This window comes from Phascolarctos cinereus, unplaced genomic scaffold, assembly GCF_003287225.1.
Source record: "Phascolarctos cinereus isolate Bilbo 61053 unplaced genomic scaffold, phaCin_HiC Scaffold_4;HRSCAF=312, whole genome shotgun sequence".
NCBI lineage: Eukaryota > Metazoa > Chordata > Mammalia > Diprotodontia > Phascolarctidae > Phascolarctos > Phascolarctos cinereus.
In genome coordinates, this window is record NW_027555847.1 from 496,790,689 (window position 1) to 496,814,804 (window position 24,116).

At 36.8% G+C, this 24,116-nt stretch overlaps 1 protein-coding gene across 1 annotated transcript in view; it reads left to right on the forward strand.

Annotated features, from left to right (window-relative positions):
- CDH2 (cadherin 2) overlaps positions 1 to 24,116 on the forward strand; it is a 259,793-nt gene that overhangs the window by 227,469 nt on the left and 8,208 nt on the right. The window contains exon 15 of the mRNA XM_020992563.2: positions 15,504 to 15,668. Coding sequence (XP_020848222.1) covers positions 15,504 to 15,668 — 165 coding nt within the window. The remainder of the gene's footprint in view (positions 1 to 15,503; positions 15,669 to 24,116) is intronic.

The following is a 24,116-nucleotide window of genomic DNA, read 5'->3' on the forward strand; positions in this document are numbered from 1 at the left end:
TAAGTAACTTCCCTCTGAGACAAGCCTCAGTTTATCCTCTGTATATCTTGTTTGTACATAGTTGTCATTCAAGGAGCTTCCATTTTAAAGTGGGAGACTATCCACGAATAATACTCTGTGTACAAGGCAGTCCAGGAAATGCCTTACCGTGGGGCAAGGAGCAGAGAACTCAGAATTACCTCTTGCAGGAATTGTGATTCAAACTGTCTTGAAGGAGGTCAGAAGGCCGAAATGAGGAGGGAGAGTATCCTGGGTCTGAGAGACTACCACTGAAAAGGCACAGAGTTGGAGACATGGAGTGTCATGTGTGAAGAATAGCAAGGAAGCTAGTGTCGCTGCTTTGGAGACTATGTAGAGGGCAAATGTAAATAGACTGGAAAAATAGGAAAGGATTAGGCTGTGAAGGACTACTTTGCAGGCATACACCATATCATATTTCCCACACCAGCATCATTTTGTAATCTCAGAACGTCATTAACACATTAAAAATAAAACATATCCCAGCGTAGCAGTTCGAAACTCTGTTGTGCCATTCTGCTGACCTCCTAAGTCCTGTGTTTCTATGGAATGAATTTTCCCTTAAGGCATTGTTTCATATAATATCATGCTTTCACAGACCCAATTAACTATTTTAGGTTTATTCAATAGGCAGTAGGGAGCTAATAAAGATTTGAAGACTGGGGAGAGCCATTACCAAATCGATGAGTAAGAAAAATTAGTTTGGCAGTCTTATAAAAAGGGAGCTAGGGGATTGGTGGTGAGGGAGAGTATCGCCCTATTAGAAAATTATCCTAGTAGTCTAGTTAGTTGGTAAGGACGGTGATGCCCTAGGAACAGTAATGGTTCCATAAGTGTGAGTAATCACCTGTCCTGTGAAAGAAGGTTTATGCTTGTTTCTGGATGTCCCAAGAAGGCAGAACTAGGGCTAGATATGTACTTATTTGGATAGATAGGATAGTTGGAGCCATGAAAATTAATGTACTTGCCAAAGGTAGGGAAAAAAGAGACAAGGACCAAGGACAGAATCCTGGGGAACACCCACCTTAAAGGGATAGGAAAGAGATCTCATAGAAAAAGAGAAGAAGCAGAGAGATAGAAGGAAAATTGTGTTCATAAAGCCAAAGGAGAAAAGAATATACGAATAGGAAGTGATGATCAGCAGTATCAAAAGGTCGCATTAGATGACTGAAACATGTGCTACTGGGCTTGGTTATTTAGAAGGTTACTGCTAACCTTTAAGAGATATTTCAGTTGAGTGTTCGTGTAATGAAAGCTAGGATGCAAGGAGCTGATAACGAGGGCAAGCACAAGTATTGGCTATAGACAACTTTTTTTAAATTGATAGCAAAGGTGGGGGAAGGATGGGATAGTAGTTTGATGGGACTGAAAGGTCAAAGAGGCTTTTTTTCCCCTTTTTCAAGCATTGGCAAAATTTTATATTTATAGGAACATGGAAAGAGTTGGTGGAAAAGAAGAGTTTGAAGATGCATGAGGAGATGAAAGGGTAATGGTTGACCCAGGGTCCCTGAGGAGCTGGGATAAAATGAGATCAAAGGTCTAAACAGGGGGATGAGCATTAGTGGCAAGAGGAGGAGTAGATACTTTTTCTTCTCTGACTAGAAAGAAAAGAGGACAGCATAAGTGGTGATACAAAAAAGTTAAGAGTAACAGAATCTCTCAGTGCATAAATCAGTGGCCTTAGAATGAGGAATGCATGGATTGGAATCCTGTCTCAGTTACTTAACAGTTACGTGATCGATCCTGGGCAAATCACTTCACCTCTCTGGGCGTCAGTTTCCTCATTGATAAAAAAGAGGTTGGACTTGACCTCTGAGGTCCCTTCTGACTCTAAATCCATGATCATGTGACCCCTGAGTTTCCTTTTAGTTCTAAATCTTCACTCCTGGAAGTGTTGAGAAATAAAGTGAGGCAGAGGTGATAAAGCTTGTGGTGGTTCTATTTTTTTCTCATCAAAATAGGAAGCTAAGTTATCAACTTTAAATGTGGGGAGCTAAGGATTTAGTTAAGAATATGAGATAGGGCAATAAATAAGGTTCAAAATGTTTAGTATAGGGAATGAGATGTGTAGGTAGTCAAACACGAGTAGAAGGATCATCGAGCACTAGACAAGGCACATTTAAGATTATGCAGCATATATTTATAGTGGATGAAATCAGCTTGATTTTGTGACAGTGTCGTGTGATGCTTGGCTACCTGGGAACGAGAGCACCAAGTAGTGGAATGATACAGATTGGTAGGTCAGGAAAAACAGAAGATAAGGAGGTAAGGAGCTCTGGAGTAGCGAATAACAAACATAAAATTGAGACCGTGATGTCAAGACTAGGAATGGAAACAAGTACAGCTAGTGCAAGATGGACTAGAAGAATATAGGTGAATCATCTTATAATACCTATTAAATGTCTTAGTTACTAAAATAGCAATATTGATAGTAATGAAAAAAAGTTTCAGTGAATAATAAATTGGAAAATACTTTGATCTCTGTTTCACAAAATACATGACTTTTTCCTTGATCATTTTGTTACTTATTACAGAATAAAATTTGACATCAGTTATTTTTATCAAATCTTACTTATTAAGTCCAGGCTGACTAAATTGGGTTTAAGAGTTTTTAGAATGCCATTATACAAATACTTATTTTTATGACAATAGTGGTGGTAATAAAAATTTGAAGCCAGTGATAAACATATGTCATAATTGAAACATCAAAGGCTCAACTATAGAGTCTCCTAAACTAATAGTCCATTCATTAGCTTGTCTTTCGTCAAGAGATTGGATAAAAGGTGTGAAAAATAATACATTTGATAAAGGGAAGTAATGCTGTCCTGCCTGCCTTTTTCATTCATTTGCTTGTGATCAATGCTATGAAAAACAGTCGTCACTAGCTAATAAAAAATACATTTTAAGCAATTGTTGAATGGATGGCACTGTTTCAGACACCATGGGACAATATGTACATATCAGTGTTGAGACTGAAATTAAGGTAAACTGAGACATAAAATTCAGAGTACATTCGATTTATTGGTATTTTTGAATGTGCTCAGGACTTTATACCTCAGTTCACCTTAATTTAAATCTCAACATCAGCAAGAGGGAGTGATGTAATTTTATGCTACATTATGAATAACCTCTGCTTTGCTGGAGAAGATGTTTTACAGAAGCAAAATTTTTAGACATGGAAGTATTCACTTCCCAGTCATTAATCCCATTAGGTAGTGCTTCCTATGTACAAATGAGCAGGTGGTGTTTCTGTTAATTGTATCATGCACTGATTACTTTGATCTCTGTGAATTCAGTCCAGCAAATATTTATTAACCATCTTTTATTTGTAAGGCACTATGTAAGGATACTAAGGCAAAAATGAAACCAGTTCTGCTCCCAGGGAACATATATTCTACTAGAAAGATATAAGACAAGTGTATAGTAATTAATTCTGGGATAATTTGAGGATTGAGAAAGCCTTTACCATTGTGGGATAACAAAGACTTTGCCTGGGAAATAGAACCCAAGCAGATCCTGGGAGGAGCTCTTCTGAGAGATAGAGAGAGGGAGAGGCAGTGAATTCCAAGGATGGGGGACAACCTTGTGCAAAGGTACAGAACTTGAAGATGGAAAGCTGAATTCAAAAAAGAACTAATGGAACAGCTTGCTCTCAATGTCATAGAGTGTATAAAGAGGAATAGCATAAAATATGTTTGTAATAAACATATCTATTTCAGGAACAACATTGTAGAGGGATTTAAATGTCAGACTGATGATGAGTTTGCACATCATTCTGGAGAACCTAAGGAGCCAGTGAAGATTTTTGAACAGGGAGTCACATGGTCAGGCCCAGGTTCTAAGATTATGTTAACACGCATGTGAAAAATAGATTAAAGAAGAGAGAGGTTGGAAGTGTAGAGATGAATTAGGAGACAATTGTATAAATCCAAGTATGAGATCAGTGAGGGCCTGAATTAAGGTAATGACATCTGGAGTGGAGATGGGGGACAGGATGTGAAATTATGGTCAAATTAGACTGGGGAAGATGTGGCAAATACTGGGCTCTAAAACAAAAGAGAAAGAATAATCAAGGATGACCAGTCAACCAGCTAGAAATATATGGTACTCTCTCTAGAAATAAGAGATTTCTATCCACATGCCAAGTTGAGATACTTTAAAACTTACAGAATGTCTGACCGTTTGAAAATGTGATTAGCTGGGGAGTGGGGGTCTGGGGTTGTTTGTTCTAAGGTGGTGGTAGATTTAACCTTATGTAATGTCACAATACCTTCAGTGCCTACTCAAAATTTCATCAAAACCACTAAAATTTATAGAAAACACATTAAAATTTTGTCAGTTAATATTTATTTTCTCAAGATGTCATATTGAAACCCAAACAAATGTTAGATGTGTTTTAATATACCTTTGTATAGTTTAAGTATAACAACTGGTCAAAATCATTCAACTCCTAATGTTGTTGTAGAAAAGAAATAACAAACAAGTGTGAAATACTGTGCAGCTGAACTGAAACAGAAATCTCACATGGTCATCTCCATGAGAAAATTAAAGAGCAAGGTATCTTTGTCACCCATGGTCATTTAATGAGTGGGTCAATAAGCAGGACTCTTCCCATCTAGTGCTATGTGACTAGTTTTTCAGTTTCAATGTTTTAAAGTAACATTTTAAATTATAAATTAGTTAATATTTTATTATTATTGATTTTCCCCTTTTAAAAGATTTGCTTAGTAGATTTAAAAGATTCTTAGTGGAATGTTATGTCGGAAGACAAAAAAAATCCTGAAGAATGTATATTTATATTTTACAGTGGGATTCAATGGAGAAGGAGTTCTGGTATATAAAATTGCTGAAGACAGCTTTTCTGAAACTCAACTTTTCTTTGTAGCAAGGAGTATCTATATCTTTAGACTATCTCTAACTCTTTAAATTCCTTGTGATTAGGATTGTTTCATTCTCTCTGTATCCTCACCACTTAGCACAGTGTTTTGCTCAAAGTAGGCTCTGAATATGTGTGGTTCCCTGTTGTCTTAATAAAATACAAGTCCTTCCATCTGACATTTAAAGCCCTTGCTAATATGACTTCCTCCTAACTTTCCAGATTTCTTTCATATTATTTCTTTTTCATTCACTTCCCTATTGTAGCCAAATTGACTTACTGTTCTTCATACTGGGAATTCCAGCTACTGCGTAGAAAGTCATTATTATAGGTACATTTAATTTAGCACTGGTAATCGGGTCATAATCTCATTTGGATAAAGCCATGAGGGCCCATGACATTGTTGGCAGCCTTAGAGTGATAACATATTGCTATCTTCTCACTACTTACCTCCCAGGATTGTTGTGAGAAGCAGTTGAAAGTGTCATATAAACGGAATCATTTTTAAAAATTATGATCATTTATTTTCATGTGCTAAGCTGTGAAGGGCAGTGTGCAAAGGTTCTTCTGGCTCTTCTCTCTTGCTTCTTGGAGCTTTTCCAGACATTCCTTTTCTTTGCAGATAGCAAGGGGAATAGTTTTCTTCCACGGATTATTTCCATGTACTTCCCTCTCATTATATCTGTTTCACAACCCATAACATTAGAGGATTTTTAAAGTGAAGAATAATCTAAATATTGTATGTAATTTTAAATATTTAAGTGATTATCCCCATGAGGGAAAAACTGTTTGAGGTGATATTTTCTTGCTTGGAGAAATGTATTACTATTCTTTGAATCTCTGAAAAGACTCTTTTCACTTTTCTAGTGGCACTTACCCTAGGTCTCAGTTCATCAGGTTTCAGTTGTGTTAAGGATGGGTATTGACACAGTTTTACATAATTGTTACTGCCTTCTTGATGTAGAATGAAAACTAAATGCAACTGCATTTTTATTTGGAGGAACAGGTGCAAATTCTCCTCAGGTAGCATAAGAGCATTCTGCTCATTCAGTGCTGTGGCAAGCGTGGAAGCATGAAATCGTCCTCAAAAGGAGTTAGCAGTGGATGAAGGGGCACTCTAACAGATTTTTGCTCAAGAGACCAGAACTTAAGTATATGCCCATTGTAGCATATTAATGCTAACCAGATTTTCTAAGGCAGATTAACGGTACCACTTGGCATAAATTATAGCAAATGAGTGGTTCTTTTTAATTATACAAGTAAACTTAGCTGCTACCCTTTATCTTAGGGCAGCTAGATGGTGCAGTGAGATCAAACACCATGTCTGGAATCAGGAAGACCTAAGTTCAAATCCAGCCTCAGATACTTACTAGCTGTGTGACCCTGGGCAAGCATTTAACCCTATTTGCCTCAGTTTCCTCATCTGTAAATGAGCTGGAGAAGGAAATGGCAGACCACTCCAGTCTCTTTGCCAAGAAAACCCCAAATGGGGTCACAAAGAGTCAGACATGACTGAAACAACTGTACAACAACAAAACCCTTTATCTTAACTCTATTTAGGCTTACTGCATTGCCCCCAAACCCATAAATTAATAAATAAAACTTACCCCACCCCTTAAAGAACTGAATTCTAGTTTATTCTCACATAAGGATAGCATTATATATCTATTTTTTTGATGGCCTTTGCCTTCTGTCACTGGAGAAGTGGAAAGAACACTGACTCTGGAATCAAAGGACCTGAGTTCAGTACTAATTAACTGAGACTTTGAGCAAGTCACTTAACCTCCCCAGGGACTCAATTTCCACATTTCTGACATGAGAAGGTTAGAGTAGATGACTTGTAAGTCCCATTCTAAGCTCTTTAAGTCTTGGATTCTCTGATTTCCTGCTGCCTTCTAGAGTGGATCATTCCTTGTGACAAAGAAAAACAATTCGGTAAAAATATCAATTACAGAGGCTGTCTGACAGTGTATATAGTATTCTGCTCAGCAGTTTCCCTCTCTTCCCCCCAACTCCCTATGAGCAAGGAAGTATGTTTCATTATCTTTGCTCTGGGATCTTGATAGAGTATTCCATTAGTAAGAATTCAGCCACCTTTTAATAATCATTTCATTTATACTGTTAACAATCATTGTGTATGTTGGTCTCTTGGTTCTGCTTATTTTGCTCTGCATCCATCTATACAAATTTTACCATATTTCTTACTTATTTGCTCATTTGTGTAATTCCTTATGGAACATTACATTTATGTAGCATGGTTTTTGTTGTTGTTTTTCTTCCATTCCCTGATAGTCATCAAATTTATTTCCAGTTCTTTAATAACACAAAGGGTGCTGCTTTGAATATTGCTTGGTATTGAACGTTTGTTTCTGTCTTTGACTTCCTTAAGGTATATGCCAGGAGTGGCACCATTGAATTATAGAGTATAGAGTTGTCACTTTTTTTTGTATCATTACAAAATGAATTTTAGTAAGGTAACAATGCTTAATAGCTTCACCATGAATGCATGCCTATCTCCTCCTAGTCCTTTCTGTATTAATTGTTTTCTTTTTATTCTTCCAATTTTGCATGAGGTAACCTTAGATCTAAGAGTTGTTTTATATTTCTCCATCTAGAGGTAGCATGACATAGTGACTAGAGAGCTATTCTCAGTAATGGTTCTGTCAGCCTGGACAGATCACTAGTTTAATCTCAAAGAAGTCTAAGCAACCCAGAGACTTGTAGGAAAAGCTGGAGACATGCATTGATAGAATTTAATCACCTAAAATGTTCCTATATAGACCCAATGCCTATTCCTTCTCTTACTATTAGTTGATTTGGCACAATGTTTTCATGTGGTCATTTGTAGTGTGTAATTCTTCTTTTGAAAATGTAATCATTTCCTTTAACCATTTTTATCTATTGGGCAATGAGTCAGCCATATCCTTTGAAAATTTATTAGACAATGACTTCTGGTCTCATAATTATGTCAATTCCTTGTATTTTTTTTTTGTACCAGGCTTTTATTGATGATATTTTATGAAAGGATTTTCCTATCATATGATTTCTCCTCTAATTGTCTTCATTGATTTTATTCATGCAAAAGCTTGTAAATTTATGTAGCCAAGATGATTTAATTTCTGTGATCTCCTTTATCCTTTGTTTGGATTAGTGTTTTGTGTGGTCCAGGTTACCTAAGAACATGAGTTCCCACAGACCTGGTTCAATCATGGGGGATTGACCACAAAGGCTTTTGGTTTAGCCCTCACCATACAGGGATGATATATAAAATAAAGCTTAGGTATAGCTCATTTCTAGGGTTTTCACAATGTGGGTAGCAGGAGTTCCTGCCTGTAAAGGTACTAAGTCTATAGTATGGGTATTGGGTATGGGGCAGCTTTTGATGTCCAGCGCAGGAAATGGAAAAGATTGAAAGAGTTCACCATAGCCCATGGACATTCACTGAAACTAAAACACTCTTAATAGCCCATTGGATTTACTAGGAAACAGTAACAACATGTTAAGAATGATAAACATTCTGTGGGAATGGTAAACAAATTATTTCCGTTCACCTTGGACCTGCAGTGTCCAAACAACTCTCAATGACATCATGAAAGATTGACGAGGTCCCAGTATCCTGCCATGTTGATGACAGTATGGAGAAGAAAGAAATTCCAGCTTCTGGGCAGTCTTCTTTTTTCTCCATATTGTATGCCAATGGGGAAATCACCTTCTGAGAGTCCAGTGCTGGACTCTCAAACTCAGGAACTCTTGACAATTCTCACTCTCTTAGGAACTCTCAAGTAAAAAAAAAAAAGACGTATTTATTAAGTACCTTCTATATGCCAGACACTTTTCTGGTCTTTGGGAAAATAAAGGTAACGGTGAGATAGTCTGAGAGAAATGATTATCAATAACCAATAATTTGGGGAGATTCAGAGCTCTCCCCTTCTTCTAAAGTCCTGATTTTAAAATTTCAGTCTTTTAAAGGACATTACTGCTAATGAGATTGAATTAACTCTCCTCAATCTTGGTCAGACCCCACCCAACCTCACCAGAAATTTAATCTAATCTATTCAAGCTTGGGAGACAACAAAGGAGACCGATCCTTTTGTTTAGATACCCCAGGGCTGGGGATGGCCTGAGTATAGAGATAGTTTCTCTGTCCAAATATGATATGTCACTCTCAGCCCCTCATTGAACACCTATTCTTTGAAGGGTATATAAACTGTGAGCACATCACCATGATTGTCTTTGGTCTAAGAGAGATGGCCAAATGACCATCTTTTTATTAATAATATTCTGGCTTTATTAATAAAATGATTAAATTACCCAGAAACTGTTTCTTGAACCTTTTAATTGGCACAGTCTATGGTCTCAAGAATCTCACATTCTGCAGGTGGAAAACACACATAGAACCCAGACACATATAAGTACACACATGCTAAATACAAGGTAATTTAAGGAAGAGGCACTAGTAGCTGAGGGATCTGGAGAGGCATCATATAGTAGGTGACAGTTGAGTTAAACTTTGAAAGAAACTAGGATTTCTAAGATGTAAAGGTAAGGAGGAATCCATCCTAGGCATGGGAAACAGTCTGTGCAAGAGCTTAGAGATGGAAAATGTAGTATCATGTGAGGGACTGCAAGAAGGATAATTTGGCTAAATGGAAGGGGCATAAGGGGCAGTATTATATAATAAGGCAGGAAAGGTCATTTAGAACTAGCTGTGAAGAACTTAATGCAAGATGGAGAGATTTGTATTTTATCCCAGGGGTAGTGGGGAGCCACTGATCCTTGGTAAGCAAGGGAGTACCATGATAAAATGTCCTTTACATTACGTCCAAAGCATTACTTCAATGGCTGAGTGGAAATTGAAAGCGGAAGAGACTTGAGGCAGGGAGACCAATGAGGAGCCTATTATAATGTTAGATTATTGAGAGTTGAGTCCAGTTGAGAGGTGGCAAGGGTCTGAATTGGTGTGGGGGCCATGTAAATGAAGATAAAGTATTATGGAGGTAGAATGAGGAGGATTAACCACAAGATACAATCCACAAAGTTGGAAATACCTTTTATCAGAATCACTAATGTCTGACAATATGGTCAAAAAAGGAAACAAAAGAAGAGGAAGACAGTTAGGAACTAGAAGTTCAGAAATTCCCTTCTCAAACTATCCTGGACAAGCATAGTTCACTTGCCATGTGCTTCTCATGAAACTTTCCATTTTCTGTTCATGAAGTGGAAAAAGAAAGATAGCTGTCCCGTCCCCCCCAAACACACACACACCCTCTTTCCTATCCTCTGCTCTAGAAGCTCAAGATAGACTATATGAAGAGGAAGAGGACTTGAAAGGGTTGACTGTTTCATATACTGGATGCGTATAGTTCACAAGGGAGGTAGCTGTGCTGTAAGAAATGATGAGTGGGGGATGGTTTCAGAAAAACCTGGGAAGACTTATGTGAACTAATGCAAAGTTAAATGATTATAACCAGGAGAACATTGTACATAGAACAGCAGTATTCTAACAATGTTCAACTATGAAAGACTTAACTACTTTAATCATTACAGTGATCCAAGATAGTCCTGAAGGACTGAAAAATGATGTCAGCTTCTGGAGAGAAAACTGATGAAGTTTGAGTGCATAGTGAAACATATTTTTTTCACTCGGGTTTTTGGTTGGTTTGTTTTTTTTTTTTCTTGGGGGAGGAGGTTTTTTTTTTTTAGGTAACATGGCTAATATAGAAATATGTTTTGCATGACTTTACATGTATGATGGATATCATATTGCTTGCCTTCTCAGTAGGTGGGGGAGGGGTGAGAGAATTTGAAACTCAAAAATTTTTAAATGTTAAAAATAAAGAAAAAAGAGTCCATCTTTATGACTCTCATTAGGCCAGATATCAGGAAGCAGCCAGACCTGCTGAGCATCAATCAGAATTTCCTATGTCTCCTAATCCAGGGGCTAGGGCAACATATCGAACTCCATGGGAGTTAGATTCAACCCCACATCCAACCAAGGTCTGTGGATTCTCATCTTGTCAAATTGCCCGGGGGGGGAGGACATAGTATAGTTATGATATAGCTGCGAAAGGTACTTGTTCTGGTTCATATCTGATTTTTTATGATAAGACCCTTTTATATTCAAATTGCATACCTGTTTTAGACTTATATTGGTATTTAATTTAAAATTTGTCTAAACTTTGCCAAACTGCCTTAAAAACTTTCCCATCAATTCTTTTTATAAAAAGGGTCTTTTTGCTTCATAAAATAAGGAACATATCCCAAAGAAATTTTTAAAAAAAGGGAAAAGGACCTCTTTGTACAAAAATATTTATAGCATCTCTTCTTGTGGTGGCAAAAACATTGGAAATTGAGGGGATCCCCATCAATTGGGAAATGACTGAACAAGCTGCGGTATGATTGTAATGGAATACTATTGAAATACAAGAAATGACGAGCAAGATGATTTCAGAAAAACCTGGAAAGACTTACCTGAACTGATGTAAAGTGAAGTGAACAGAACCAGGAGAATGTTGTACACGGTAACAGCAATAATGTAAAATGATTAACTGTGAATGATTTAGCTGTTCTCAGCAATACAGTGATCCAAGATAGTTCCAAAAGATTTGTGATGAAAAATGCTATCCACCTCCAGAGAAAGAACTGTTGGAGTCTGAATGCAGATCAAAGCATATTACTTCCACTTTATTTTTTTCTTCTTTGTATCTGTATCTTCTTTCACAACATGAAAAATATGGAAATATGTTTTGCTTGATTAAATGTATATAACCCATATCAAATTGCTTTCTGTCTCAAGGGAGGGGAGGTGAAAGAGGAAGGGAGAAAATTTGGAACTCAGTTTTTTTTTTTAATGAATATTAGGAATTATATTTACATGTAATTGGAAAAAATAAATTATTTTTAATTTTTAAAAAATAAGAAGGTGCTTTGTCACCCTGGGCAAGTCACTGCTTTGTGCCCCAGGGACTGTCTCCTTTTTGTATTTGTATCCCCAGAATTTATCTAAGGGCTTGGCATTGTATGGACTTAATAAGTGATTTTCATTCATTCATACATTCTGAGCATTAGTTAATACTACCTCATGCAGTAAATCGAATCCTTTAGCACTATCAAGTTTACAAAGTGCTTTCTTCCAGACAGACAGATAATACAGTTATCCTTAGACTCATTTTATAGATGAAGAAGCTGAAGCTTAGTAAGGTTACATGACTTAATAGCAATGTGCCATGTAAAGGGTAATGCAAGACTTGGTCTCAGGATTGCTGATTCTGAATTTAGTGTTCTTTTCATTAATCTAGACTACTTGTTTTTACTGGAGCTTTCATTCAAAAAGGATGATTTTAAGAAATTTAAACCAGTTGTAAAGGTTGCAAGGCATTGCAACATATGCCCAAGAATATTTTAAGGCATTCACTATCTCCAGAGATTTTCTCTTTTATAAACCAGGCAAAAAAATGTTGGACAGTTTTGTTATGACAGTTTTCCTTGGGAGCAAAACCATGGACTTGATGAACTCTTGAGGGCTCTGTTTTCCCTGTAATTCTGTATATAATTCTTACCCTGCATGTTGCAATTTGTCTTTTCTTGAATAGTGTATGATTAACATCATGTGATTTTAAAGCTTTGTAAATTAAGAGGTTCAAGTAGGTTGACCACCTTTCATGAGATAGAAACTTGACTATAGGGTGGGGTCTTTACTGATGGATGGGTGTAGAATCATTTACACACACACACACACACACACACACACACACACACACACGCGTGTATCTCATATTTGGGATCAATATAAGAAGACTACAGCATAAGGAGTGTAAAAAATACACTCTGTCCTGGTTTCTAGTTTTCTATAGTGCAGTTTGATTAAATCAGTTTTTAAAGTAGTCGTGCTTGTGCATCAAGCATCAGTAACAGAACAGATTGTGATATTTAAAAGTCAGTGAATCATTATTGGCACAATCAAATAGTTGTTGATAATTATTTTTTGAGCACTTTCTATACAGTGCTAGGCACACTGCAGGTAATCCAAGAAACAATGACCCTGCCCTCTGTGTACTTTAGGGGCAATTTCCCAGTTGTAGGGAAATCTTCATTTGTTGTCACATACATTTGGCAGTTACATACAGTATTCTTTATAGTTATGAAATAAAATATATATTGAAAGGAATTAAATCAATTGTGTGCATTAAAAATGTCTCTAGACCAAATCCTGCATTGTGTAATGAGAGGCATTCCTGGTGTAATGGAATATATACTTGACCAGGTCTTGGCTTTGACACTTAACAAATGTCTGAACTTCTCAGATGTTTGTGTCTCAGTTTTCTCATCTTTTGTGTTGGGAAGTTATTATTATGTCGATTTATCTTAGTTATTGTGAGAACCTAATAGATTAATTTATTAAAAACAAAATAAAATCTTAAGGCTCTATACAAATTTTACACAAATTTTCCAGATCATGGGGATGCCATACTCCTAACCACTGCGATGTGGAAAGGATAGTATGCTGTAGATGTAATAGATCCTTTTAACCTTTTCAGTGAGTACAAGTGTCAAGTGGTGCATAAAGGTGAAGGAGAATAAGAACTGAAAAAAGAAGACCATATTTGGCATTTAATGGGTTCAATTCAACAGACATTATTAAGGCCCTAATGGGGCAGCTAGGTGGCACAGTAGATAGAGCGCTAGACCTGGAGTCAGGAAGACCTGAATTCAAATGAGGCCTCAGGCACTTAGTATCTCTGTAACCCTGGGCAAGACATTTAATCCTATTTGCTTCAGTTTTCTCTTCTGTAAGATGAGTTAGAGAAGGAAATAGCAAACTGCTTCAGTGTCTTTGTCAAGAAAACCCCAAGTGGGGTCATGAAGGGTCAGACATGACTGCTGTTCAGTGTTTTGGGAACTGTAGTCTGTAGACACTAAGTTCACAGTTGAGGTAGTGTTATCAGATTGTAGTGAGTTGAGGAGTAAATGAACAGTGGAGGCAGTGAGTATAGACAGCTTCTATAAGTTTAACAGTGAAATGGAGGAAAGATATTGGATGAGAAAATAACATAAAGGGGTAAGAGAGAATGAGAGTTTGTGTGTCCGTGAAGAGGAAGACAGCAAAAGGGAAAGTTTGAGTGTCAGAGAGAGTGTGTATGTAAGTGAGAAAATGAAAATGAGAGAGAATTTGATGATAGATCAAGTTTCCTAAAGTAGAACTTCTTGATGTTTTAGGGCAGGAGTAGAGAGATTGACCTTGACTAGGAAGCGGGTCATCTAGCTATCAGAGATTGGTTCAAAGAAGAAAAATAAGAATAAGGAAGTCACAGGGTTTTGAGAGATGGAGGAGTCCAGAAAGTATGACCTCACTCTCCCAAGTAGAATAGGATTTATGTTTGAGCATGTATGCTGAGAGACAGGAATTTGTGTGTATTAGAGTTGGAAGTATAAAGACTCTCATTGTAACTCTTGTAATTTTTTTTTTCATCTTAATGGTCTTGTGAAAAATTTTCAGGCTAGATTGGATATGGACACTTGGATAGCATAGAATACAACTGAATTTCTGGAAATGTCCAAAGTTAGGAGGATGATGCTATGGTGTTCTAGACATATCATTTTGCAGTGTTATAATTCTGGTTTGAGCACTGAAAATATTTGCTTAAGACTAAAATATTGGTGAAGCTTTATGTTGCTGGCAGTTGATTTACCTGCATATCGCTCATTTGGCTGCTGAAATAGAAACTGAACCGGATGCTGAGACACCCGTCTATGCTGCTTCTGTTTTCTTCACAGGTCTTGGCTTGGATTTTATCAGACAAAACAGTCAATTTTTCTGACAAATTAAAGTGTGGTTGGCTAAGAGGTTGATTTAGGTACTTTCTTGTATAAAGTGCTTAGCCCATAGAAAATCTAAGCCATTGGGTTACAAAAGGCATAACTGTAAACTGAACACAGTCAATTTTAGTCTTAAACAAAATGAGAATTAATATATTCTCCCCTGAAAGTGTAAGGCATGACAACAAATGTAAGAAATGGCAAAATCCACATTATGTACTGATGAAATAAAATATTTAATAAACATATTGGTTCCTATATAGATAACAACATTTTATGATTAATTTATCCACAATTTCAAAATAATGTACATAAATTTATAATACTTAAAGAAGAATTTAAATTACATTGTATTTTGTACCTGTTTTTGCCTTAGAGCTAGTCCTATTTGTTATTAGGGTGGGGGGTGGCAGGAAACTTGACCAGACCCTTTTAGAATCTTTGCCTTGTACTTTACATCTATATTTTCTAGGCAGTTTTAGTCATTTCATAGTGCTTGCTACCTCATATCTCTGCTGTTTCCTAGTGGAAAATTGATGAGCAACATTGTAAAGCAGATGGGGCACAGACCGTGGAAATGAAAAACACAGAAGAAGGAGCTGTGTGAAAGAAATATTTAATCATAACATGGAGAAATCGTAGTGGCGGGTTTTCCATTATGCTAAGTTTCAGTCATTTTTATGAGTTGCTGGTATATGTAGGATAAAGGTTTCCATTTTCCATCTTCATTTTTTTTTTCTGTATTTTTAAAAAAATCTCAGTGGACATGCCTTTTTGATTTTGTATTTTTCAGGACTATGACTTAAGCCAGCTCCAGCAACCTGATACAGTGGAACCTGATGCAATCAAACCTGTTGGGATCAGACGACTAGATGAGAGGCCTATTCATGCAGAACCTCAGTATCCAGTCAGATCAGCAGCTCCTCATCCTGGGGACATTGGTGATTTCATTAATGAGGTAACATTTCCTTAGAAACTTTCTTTTATGCTAAAACTAAGATGTCTGGGCTATTGAAGGTTAGGGATTCAATCTCATAGTTTGTTAATTACTTAATTTCTTAAGTTTATCTTTTGTTAGAAACAAACACAACCTTCACAAAAGTCCTCAACTTTAAGGATTTTGAGTTCTTATAGGCTATGATTACGAACTATAAAAGCTTAGAGTACAGTCCTAGGAATAGCCTGTGTGTCTTTCATCCAAAGAACAACCATGAATTTGGAGAGACTCGTTAACAATGTGATGATATTTTGGGGAGCCATAGCAAGTCATGAAATTGCTTACTAAGGTATAGAAGATTGTGATTTGCATTGGCCTGGGGCTACCTATACAAAAAAAATCATAGATCGCTTTAAAGAGGAAAAACATATTGACTTAGTAATAGCAGTCTAATTTAATAAAAATAGGTTAAGAAAAGATCAATTAACTCTCATACATTGTATTGATTACAGTTACAGTGTGATATCAGTCCTAGTTGCAGGATCTCCAAGAATTCCCTGGATTCCAAGTAATAGACTAACAAAATTATCATATTTCTAAATTCACCTATTAGCACAGATTAATTTAATGAGATAAGTTCATTTTGAGTTTCTTACATATCACCCTTCAGATTCTAAGGATAGTAGAAATTTGTACTTGCAAAAAGAACAAAGTCTCATCAAATAAGATTAGTGAGAAGGGCAGACAAATTAGCTGGTATGTAAGTGCATAAATACTTAAAAGTTTATTTGAGGAGTTTTAAGAACCTGTGTGAGAGGAGGCTAGTTTTCACTGACTATAACAGATCTGATTTTCACTATGAAAAATTTTTTTTCCTTTCACTGCTACCCAAGAATTCTTCCAGCTTTTGTACTTAAGGTGTGTAGTAAAACTTTAATTTAGAGTTGACTGCATTCGCCTAAATTTATCTGTTAGAGTTTCAGGGTAGGAAGCCATTCTCCAATAGATAAGTAGTCAAAGTGTATTTCTCAAGAGATAAATTGCAAATCATTAACAGCCATTAATAATTCAAGATTGCAAATAAAAACAATGCTAAGGCTTCGCTTCACTTCTAGCATATTAGTGATGATAACAAAGGAAATAATCCCTGTTGGAGATATTGTGAAAAGACAGGCCTAGTCATTCATTGTTGGTGGAGTTGTGAATTAGTACAACCATTCTTGAAAAGCAGTCTAGAATTGCCCAAAGAAAATGATTGAAATATTCATACCCTTTAAATCAATGATTCTATTGCTAGGTACATACCCTAGAGAGATCAGTAACAAAAAGTAAGACCCTATATACACTAACATTTATAGCACCCCTTTTTTATGAGTTAGCAAAGAACTTGAAACAAAGTAGATGCCCATTGACTGAGAAATGACTACATAAGTGGTGTTACATGAATGTAGTAGAATATTATTACACTGTAAAATACAGTGAACATGATGAATAGAGAAGTATGGCATGATTTAGGTGAATTACCAATGAAATGTGAAAAATTTAGTCTGAGGCCAGATTTGAACTCGGGTCTGCCTGATTTCAGGGAGAGGTCTGTCCGCTGTGCCACTTGGCTGGATCCATCTAGAGCATGAGAGGCTTTTCCCTAGGCTTTTTAAAATATGTTTCGTGGGTTATTATGAAATAATGTTTCCAATAAATTAAAGGCATTTTTAAAAATTTAGAATATAAATGGTCTTAGGCATAGGTATGTAAACATAAGTTACAGGGGCTAATAGTACAATCTGTCTATACAATCAACCATGCAATCTCAAGTTGAATTTAGTTTCCTCCTCGATGTAATGGAATACATTACAGCTAGTCCTAATTAGAACAATACTATTAGTACTTCAGATACATTATCCATTAAATTGTCTAATCTTGGAATTTAACTAGCTTTTATAGAGTTGCTTTTTACTCAACAGATTTTTAAAATACTAACAAACCCATTATTAGTAGGGGACTGTCTACTTAACAAATCTTTTTGCAGTCAGAGTCCTTCTGAGCTTCCTTTAGATGCTTCTAGAAAAAGCCTTTCATATTTGTTGATTTTTCTTGCCTGCATAAATGAATAGATGAATGTTAGTGTTTTGTTAAAGGCACCCATAGAAGTGAGTCGTCTGAAAATGGCTACGTATTTATTCACCTGTGACTTAAATGATTTCATCTAGTTTGTTCAGTAGTTTCAGTTGTGTCCAACTCTTCCTGACCCCATTTGAGGTTTTCCTGGCAAAGATACTGGAGTGGCTTTGCCATTTCCTTCTCCAGCTCATTTTACAGATGAGGAAACTGAGGCAAACAGGGTAAAGTGACTTGCCCAGGGTCACACAGCTATTAAGTATCTGAGGCTGGATTTGAACTCAGGTCTTCCTGATTCTAGGCCTGGCACTTCATCTACTATGTCACCTAGCTGTTATAATCTAGTACTGTCTAGTAAAGGAAGAACATTATGATAATGATTGTAATTACAGTGATTTTGTAAGAGTATTGCACAGTATGCTTAATTGGACATGTAATCATGATTCTTGAGGTAGTGTATTGTTTGCGATGTAATAAATATGTAAGGTAAAACAAGCGGGTTTTTTTTCAGTATTATCAGTTGACATTCATTTTACTTTGAAATTTTAGAGAATGATTTTTAGAATGTAGAGGAAGCTGATACAAATTTATTTTCTCTTAGTGCAACAGTTTTTGTTAACCCCCCTAAGAGTATATTTCACACCCCTTTTGTTTTTAAATCATATATTTCTACTAAAGTACAAACTTCCAGCAAATACTTTACAAATATTTTGCCTGCTTATAGTAATCTTGCCTAGATAAAATTTTCTATACTGAAACCTACATGAGTTTCATCTTTTCCTCCTACTAGTAAAACTTAACTAGTTATATTTGAAAATAGCTGAATTTAACTTCAAAATTATAGGGAAAGCATTGTCATTACAGTTAGCAACTTAGAATTAGTTATGTGCCTTGGATTATAGCACTGAGAAGCAACTCTGATACAGTCCACAGAACCCTGGCATCAAAAGGTCGAGTCTCATCCAAGCCCTCCCAGTCAGTAGCTGACTGCTAAATCTTGGGCAGATCTCTTGGCCACTCTGGCCTCAGGTGCTCCTGTAAAATGAGAGGATTGGATAGTCTCTAGGAATCCTTATAGCTCTAGAATGCTGTGATTCCTTTAATAGAAGTAGAAATTTATGATTTCCAGAGTGTGTGGGAAAGGGGGGAAGAAGAATTTAGCTCATCTTAAGTTAGTGACCACCAGTAAAATTCCACAGTGATGTGGAAAGGTTACCTTTTGTTTTAAACCTGGATTCTTACCTACATCATAGAAACACATGCTAGATAAGAGTATGTGATTTATGTAGAAGGCTGAATAAAGTTTTTGTGCTTAGACCAACAGTACAAAATTCCCTTGTTGAAATAAATAGGAATTCTAGTATCACCTCTTGAAAACATCTTCTAGTCTCTTACATTCAGTTGTATGTGATTTTTACAGACTCTGCATTAGCATGTCTCAGCACACAAGGCATACATATATTCAGACCTCTGTCTATAGAGTGATTTTCAGCAGTAGCAGCAGTTCATCCAAAGCCACATAATCCTTTCCCAGAGTAAATTAAACTATTTCTTTTTTTTAATTTCAGACTTGTCTGACTCGGGGGTAAATTCTTTTTTGTTCTTTTGGTGCCACAGAGTGCAGCAGTGCTGTGGAACCCTATAATTCCATTCTTTTTATTTCTAGTATTCTCATAGATTTTTTTGTCACATCTACAAAAGCACTGTAATTACATTCATTGTTTAAAAAATATTCTTTCTTTAAAATCCCTGGTCTCAGCTCTATAGTGATCCCTTCAGGTTTAGAGCTGTCATGACTCTCCCAGGATTTCCAGGGTTCCCTAATTCACAGAAACTTTCTTTGCAAGAGAAAAAGATATCTGTTTCTTACTTTCCCTCAACTTTTTTCTTAGCGTTTCACTAATAGTACACTACTAACTTGTAAGATGTTTGTAATGGGAAATGAGAGGAAGCTATAGTAACAGATGAAAGGTTTACAGATTTGCAGGTTGCAGACATGCTTATAGTTACTCATTATAACTATAAGCTAGAACTGTAACTATAGTTATAATTACTACATAGCATAGTTCTCAGCCTCCACTCATTAGCTCTCTCCTGTCCAGCTTCTTTCCCCTCAACCATAGTCTTGATAGTAACTTTTTTTCTCCCATTTGGCTTATCAAAGCTGTCACTCCCCATTACTTACTCTCCCATCCTCCTAGTTAAAAGTACTGAAGTCTGAGGCTTAAGGGAGTCATTTCCACCATCAATCCTCCCCCTTCCTACCCACCTCAATCTTTATGGATTACTTCACCTTGACCTGCTCTCCATGGTCTATAAAAAAGGTGCCTTCCGTCTACTCAGGCCTCAAACTCTTACTGAGAAAGGATGTTTTTAGAATTAATTCCACAGTTGTCCCCTCCCAAGTTTCAGGAATTTGTCTCCCTGAACCCTGTCATGGAAGTTTCTTCCTCTGGCCCCTGGAAAGTTCTCTTGTCTTTTTCTGTCTCTGCATGTGTATGTGTGTCTATCTGTCTGTCTCTCTCTTTCTCTTTCCTTCCTAGCCATCTCTTCCTTTCTCTTTCCCTTTCCATCTGTCTGTTCTGGCCATTCCTATGAAGTGGTTTCTTTTAGCTCACTCTTAAGATTGATTCATCCCCCAATGGTATGGGCCCCTTTCCTTATGAGTGAAGGGTCACAAGGTCTAGATCCACTTTGGACAACCCAGAGCCTTGGCCTATTTGATGCATGGTAATTTTATCCCAGCCAGACTCAGGTTGTTGCCTCATTCTGTACTAGATTATTTGGGTTTGCTTTGCATTCTACACTAGTAGCCAGACTAAGCTTCTATGCATAGCTAAGCATCGAAAGAGACTGTATATTTTCTCTTCTGTAGCAAAGGAATCCAACTATTTCCTATTCCAGCTCCACTTGGGCCTCTTTCCCTTGAGTATTTTAATTTTGGGGTTTTTTTGGGGGGAGGGATCACGATCACAGTAGGATGGACTTTGCTCACTGATAAAACTAATAACCCATATCTCATTCTGGACTTTTCTTGCCCATGTCTTTCCATAATCCTCCATAGAGGATCCACCCACCATATTGGAGGCCTTCCTTTGAAAGGAGTAATATTTTGCGAATAAACAGATTGTTCGTCTGTTAGCCTGTGCTGTCAATGCCTAACCTGTCTACCTCATGTTATAGCTATGCATAGCCTCAGTTATGCCTTTTATATAACTTTGATTCAGGTCATCTTGGCAATGCACAACATCCCAGCTTCCTTAGCTGTAAAACAAAAAAAAAAATAGGTAGTTGATTGGACAAAATGCTCTCTAAGGTCCTTTCCCTCACTGAGCTTCCCCCTGCTTCCCAGCCTACCCCCCATTTCTGTATACATACACACATGGACATTTATATATACATCCATACACTTTTGCATATATATGTATATATATATTATATACATGTATATGCTTGTATGTGTAATGTGTGTATGTATATATACATGTGTATATGTATATATACATGTATGCATATGTCTTTCTATAACCATTTAAATTGCCTATAATTTTTATTTTCTTGAGATCAGTGTTTCAGAATTCATAACCATCTAGCAATACTAGGAGAATGCTAACATTAATAAGAGAGGCACTGTGATATAGTGGATACAGAGATTGCCTTGGAGTCAGTAAGACTTGGGTTCTAGTTGTATCTGATATATATTGGCTGTGTGGCCTTGGGCAAATCATTTAACCTTTCAGTAAACCAGACAGCTAAGACTATAAGTTGCATAGCAGGTTCTGGTCTACATTGGTACAGGGAGTTCTTCACCAAGAGCATCATACACAAATGAAATCATAGCTCCCGCAAAAATAATGTTTCAAAGGTGTGGTTTTGGAGGTGAAAATGACATTGAGCCATTTTGAAAGCTCTCAGGTACATTCCAGCCCTCTATTCTTCTTGTTCAATGTTGGGTTCATTCTACAAATAGAATTCCAAATGTATATGTGAAGAACTAACTCAGTAGGTTATGCATTTTCTTCATGACTTAGTCAATAGACATTCTCCATTCACCATTTTTTTTTATTTACTCCCTCTTAGAATTACCTTGAAAAATGATCCCTGAATCCTTTTAAAATTGTTTCTCTTCCAACAGAGATTTCTTCTTTTATGAATTTATTCATATTCAGAAACGTTCCCTGTCTTCACTTTCTTGAGTCCCATTTCCATTTCTTTTTATAGCAGCACATCAGGTATTGAAATATTAGAATCTGTATGTGATCATTTCTTTGCCATTAAGTGCTAAGAATAGACTGCTAAAGAAATGATAGCAGATCAGTTTCGTTTCACATCTGTTTGTTGTCCTATTCCAAGTTTCTTCTAGAATCACCCTCAGGATAACATGGTTTATATGAGTCCCACGTCAAGCTTTATGCAAGATTTTTTTTTGAACTATTCACTTCATTTTGTTCTCGTCTGAGGTAGTACTACTTTTAATCCCTCATCATCTTTCTGTGTAATTTTATGCAAGTTAGCTTGTTCAGCATACAGTTCCTTTGGCTGTCATGTTTTGCTTTTGCAAGGAATTAGCTTTTACTGGCTTAAGCAGTTTCTGGGTAGCTAGGTGTCCCAGTGGATAGTATTGGCTTTGCAGTCAAGAAGACCGAAGTTCAAATATAGCTTCAGACACTTACTAGTTGTATGTGACTCTGGGGAAATCACTTAACTTGTCTTAGCCTCAGTTTCCTTATCTGTAAAATAGGGATAATACCAGCACATACCTCTCAGAGTTGAAACGTAATACTATATGTAAAGTGCTAGATAAATGCTGGCTATTTATGGGCACTCTTGTCTTCTTCGTTATGGCAATTGTTTTTACATTGGTTACACTTTAAAAGGTGGTGTTCAGGCACATAATCAACAAGAGATTGGACTACTAATTAATTTAACTTCTCCAAACTAATAATCCAAAAAGGAAGAAATACAAGACATAATCTAGAATAATTAAAATTGAACCAAAAAGATGGGAAACATGATGCAACATAAAGCCAAGTAGAATGGAAAACAGAAATATGTAAAGCCTTCACTAATCTACCTCACCTCTAGCACATCCTGTGCCCCAGTCATAAACGGAGTGTGTTGCTTTCTCTCAGCCCCCAGTGACTCAGGCTGTAGCACCCATACCTCATAAGAGGAAGAAAACATTAATTTTTGTCTAGTCACACAAAGGAAAGGGAATAAAATGGGGAGGGCAGAGAGAAGATGAGCAGGACAGAGCCAGCTAGAGGAGGAAGGCACTTCTGTTCTCAAGGGAAGAAGGTTGGAAACTTAGCTCTAATTAGTGTTTTCATGGAAATTATTGAGGTAACAGGCCCACCCAAATTCCAGCGTCCCCTAACTCAAGGAGGCCATGTGTTTGTCTTTTAGTTATTTTTCAGTCATGTCCAATTCTTCATGACCTCTTTTTGGGAAGTTTCCATGACAAAAATACTGAAGTGGTTTGCCATTTACTTTTCCAGCTCATTTTACAGATCAGGAGGCTGGGTCAAAGAGGGTTAAGTGACCTGCCCAGGGTCTTACAGCTAGTGTCTGAGGTTAGATTAGAACTCAGTTCTTCCTGCCTCCAGGCCAACACTCTATCCACTGTGCCACCTAGCTGTCCCAATTCAAGGAATCTGAAGGAGAAAAATTCCAGTCAGAGCAGTGCAAAGATATATGGCCAAACAGGGAGACAGGATGAGAGAGCCAAGACATTAGGAATACAAGGCAAATGCTTTTTAAAAAAAAAGAAGTTCAAGAGATATTGGATCCAAGCCTCGCTCCCAAGCAAATAAACCATTAATGAAACTCAGAGAGAGACAGACGAGTAAGAGTTCCCCCCAAATGGTCAAAATTTTATAAGTATTGTGTACTTTGAAGAAAAGCAAACAAAAAATCCCTAATGAAAAGAATTCTATAGATATCCATGAAATCATAGAACAAAAAAGAAGAAACCCCAGAATCAAAAGAAAAACAATTTTTTAAAGAGAAGATACTAGAGTAAACATTAGATAAGAAAACCAGTAACAAATAAGTGAAAGAGTAAATGAACGACTTAGAAAACATAATGAGTGATCTCTCCAAAGTAGCCAGGGCTCTCAAAAAGAGATGCACATTTGAAACTCAGAAATTCAGAAGTGGGGGTGGGAGGAGAATGATCAAAGAGGAGCGACAGATCGTTTTGAAAGTACACATAATTATTCTACAAGCCAAAGCTGCTGATTTTGAAGGTCAGGCACACAGAGTTAACTTAAGGGTCATTAATTTCCCAGAACAATGGTCAAATATTAAAACTTAAACAGTATGCTACAAGAAATAATCTGGATAGCTCCT